The following is a 3,244-nucleotide window of genomic DNA, read 5'->3' on the forward strand; positions in this document are numbered from 1 at the left end:
CAGAGCCTTTTTTCATGTGTTAATGATCCCAACCCCGACTCCGCGCTGTCGCATCTGCAGAAACTTTTTGGTGACTGTTTTGACCCTGGACTGGAGCTTTAAGAATTTGGTCCAGATCTCAATGCTGTAGGTTTTATTTGTGCTTCTGCCTCTTATAAACACAGAGACACGTTAGTCACAGTCTGTGAGAGTCGCGTGCAGTCTGTGCAGCCGTCTGGTGGGAACACGCAGCACACTGGCAGGGCCGGAAAGTGGGGGGACAATGGCCCCCTGGCCCCAGTGGTTCCAGCGCCTATGATCCAACCCATCTGGCTGTTCGCAAAATATTTCTGAACAGATTTTAATGAAAACTCCCAGGAGGTTACCGTATACATACATCTACAACTGACTGACTTCTGAAGTCAACTCAGTTCAAGATGGCTGCCACAGTCATTGCAATGTTTGTAGGTAGTCTGAGGCTGAGGATCCAAGTTTTTAATATAAGAAAAAGCAGGTAACAGAAATGATGCTTAAACAAGAATAAATTTAGGAAGATCCAAAAGAACATGAATCAAAACAAGTATCTTCAACCTACTGGGACACATTATTGGCAAGTGGAAGCTGGTGAGCTGATTGCAAATGGCTGACAGGTGAGTGTGACAAGGCAGGGCAGCGTAGCTGAGGGGAAACTATGAGCAGGAAAACTGAAACCCAAACCAACCAGGCTGAACAGATAACAAAAACACTGATAGCTCTAAAACCACTGGCAGAAATAAATACTAAGGAACACTCCAAATACAGAAAAAACATCTTAGCAATAATCAACACAAATCACAAAATAACACAAAACCACACAAACTGTGACAGACAATTTACCTTAACTGTTTACCATAACTATAACTCTGTAAATCGTAGTAGCTGAGAGTCATTTCCAACAAATCCTCTGAGTGTTTAACAATATTCCTTGAGACTGTTATCTTCAAGATTAGATCAAAACAGTTGTAACTTCATCATTTCTCAACATAAGACAATCTTAGCTTCAAATTCTGGCATGAAAGGTTGCAGACAATATATATTCCTTCAAAGAATGCTAGGCCTTTAATTTTGAAATTATTTCTTTGTGGCTTTGTCCCTCTTGTTATTCAGACAGTCCAATCAACAGAACAGGTCAGCCTTGAGAAGCTGTCAAAGGTTGGACTGAGAGGAAGAATGGGAGAATATGATTGCTCAGTTTCTGAAAGCAAATCAGGTGTTTTTTGTTTTTTTAATCGTAGAAGGGATGGGTGAATGTTGAACTGCTGCATTCAGGTGTCCCGCCGTGCAGGCCAACACGTGACGAGGCGAAAGAGTTTCCTCAGGGTTATTGTGGAAACGGAGGAGGTCGTAAATCACAGTGAAGGCCGAGCACCGTGCTTTGTCAGCAGATGGCACGAAGGGTCAAACTCATAGGGACACACACATCCTCTCTGAGCTGTGAACAGTACTGGTCTGCTTTACTCCTCCTCTCCTCTCCTCTCCTCTCCTCTCCTCTCCTCTCCTCTCCTCTCCTCACTTTGGCGAACTCCAGACTCTTGTCCTAGTTTATTACTTTTGCGTGTCACCAAGTTTTTTTGCAAAACGATGGCCTTATTTTTTGTTGTGTTTCCAAATTTATCTTCATGTTCTGTTACTTTGTGCCCTACCTGCACTAAAACCTCAATGTCATAATAGAGGGATATTTAGTGTTTCAAGATTAGAGGCACATTTTTCTGCACTGGGAAACTATGTACAGGGTTAAACATCAGTTTCACTCTGGGGTTTTCTTTAGAAAATATAAAAAAACCGAAGTGGAATTTTCTTTAACAAAGAGGACTACAAAGAGTTTTGTCTTAGAATAATTTATTTAAGATATATAGCTGAGAATCACTGAGCTGAGGTGAGTGAGCAGAGTGAGTCTGACCACAGAACAAAAGGCCCCCCTTTAAATACCCAGCTCAACATACTCTGTAACTTTCCATAAGATGAGGAGGGGTCTCCCAGTGGGGGTAGGGATCAGGTAACTGCTTCCTACACCCCAGAGCCTATAAGATAAGGAGTGCTCCTTCATTAAACATGGTGTCATAAATGCTTCTGTACTTTTCCATTCTAACAGTTAAACACAGCTTTAACTTACATGCAGCAGAGAATCATTGAATTGCTTTTTATTCCCATTACACCTCTCACCAATCCAAGACAAGCATTAGCAGTGGCAAAACCCCAGCCCCTGCATGCTGTAATAAAAAAATTACCAAGCGCTGTAATTGTTTTAGTAAGACCAGTACATAATTACTATTTATTTAAGTATCTAGTGGCTATTATTTGAAAAAAAAAACTGTTCCTAAAATTGATTATATATTTCATTTAGCTGTTATATGCCAACCTCAATGCCTTACATTAAATAAACCAGAGTAGTCTAAAGAGAGACACCCCTCGTATACAGTGTATTAGACTAGTATTTCTAAAGGGGAAAAAAACCAAAAACTGTAACACCACACCCTTTGAAGTGCAGGCTCCGGTAATTACAATTAATGGCTAAACGCTGGGCCACGTAGCACCTACCAAGATGGCGGCAGAAATTCTCGCCTTCTTAGCATTCACTGCGCTGTGGTTGGCCATTCTAGTAAATTTCTATTTCACTGCTTATATGTTTCAAAATTTTTATGAAGTACTTTCTGTCTCATTCGTAAGTTTCCTAATCTTGAGCGGTACAATGTTATTTTGGCTCGCTAGTCAGCAGAACAACGTTTCACAACAGTCGATTAAAAAAAGACCACATTTCCCATGAGGCCACTTCTTTGACGCTAGCTGATGACGCTAACAGTGCGCGCATGTAACCTTGTTCTGCTTCACAGTAGGTTTCAAAGCAGATGTAAACACAGCGTTAAACAGTTTTTTTTTGTTATATTATTGTTGTGTTCGGTTGTTAGCTTTATTCCGGAGCAATGAGTAAATATATCTTACCAGTTTCTGTTTTTGGAACAGTGGCTGGCTGCGCGGTTTTACTGAAGTGAGTAACAAATTATAGCTACATGAATGTTGTGATGTAACTATGAGAGTGGCAATTTTTTAGTTTTTACTTTTTTTTTATACAGCTTTATGACACATTTGCTGGCAGATAGGGTACAGAAAGCTGTCTGGTAGTTCTCCATTAAGTGCGTGATGTGCACTAGTTGCTTAAATGATATTGTTAAGTTTCCTCAGATACAAAGATTTAAACTCTAATCATCAGAGCTGACCCCCCCCCCCC

At 40.7% G+C, this 3,244-nt stretch overlaps 1 protein-coding gene across 1 annotated transcript in view; it reads left to right on the top strand.

Annotated features, from left to right (window-relative positions):
* The first annotated feature begins 2,815 nt into the window (after positions 1 to 2,815).
* The window catches only part of LOC108237226 (retinol dehydrogenase 13), a 3,086-nt gene continuing 2,657 nt past the window's right edge, over positions 2,816 to 3,244 (top strand). The window contains exon 1 of the mRNA XM_017418518.3: positions 2,816 to 3,004. Within this exon, the coding sequence (XP_017274007.1) occupies positions 2,940 to 3,004 (65 nt within the window). The 5' untranslated portion in view covers positions 2,816 to 2,939. The remainder of the gene's footprint in view (positions 3,005 to 3,244) is intronic.

Source organism: Kryptolebias marmoratus, linkage group LG17 (assembly GCF_001649575.2).
Source record: "Kryptolebias marmoratus isolate JLee-2015 linkage group LG17, ASM164957v2, whole genome shotgun sequence".
Classification (NCBI taxonomy): domain Eukaryota; kingdom Metazoa; phylum Chordata; class Actinopteri; order Cyprinodontiformes; family Rivulidae; genus Kryptolebias; species Kryptolebias marmoratus.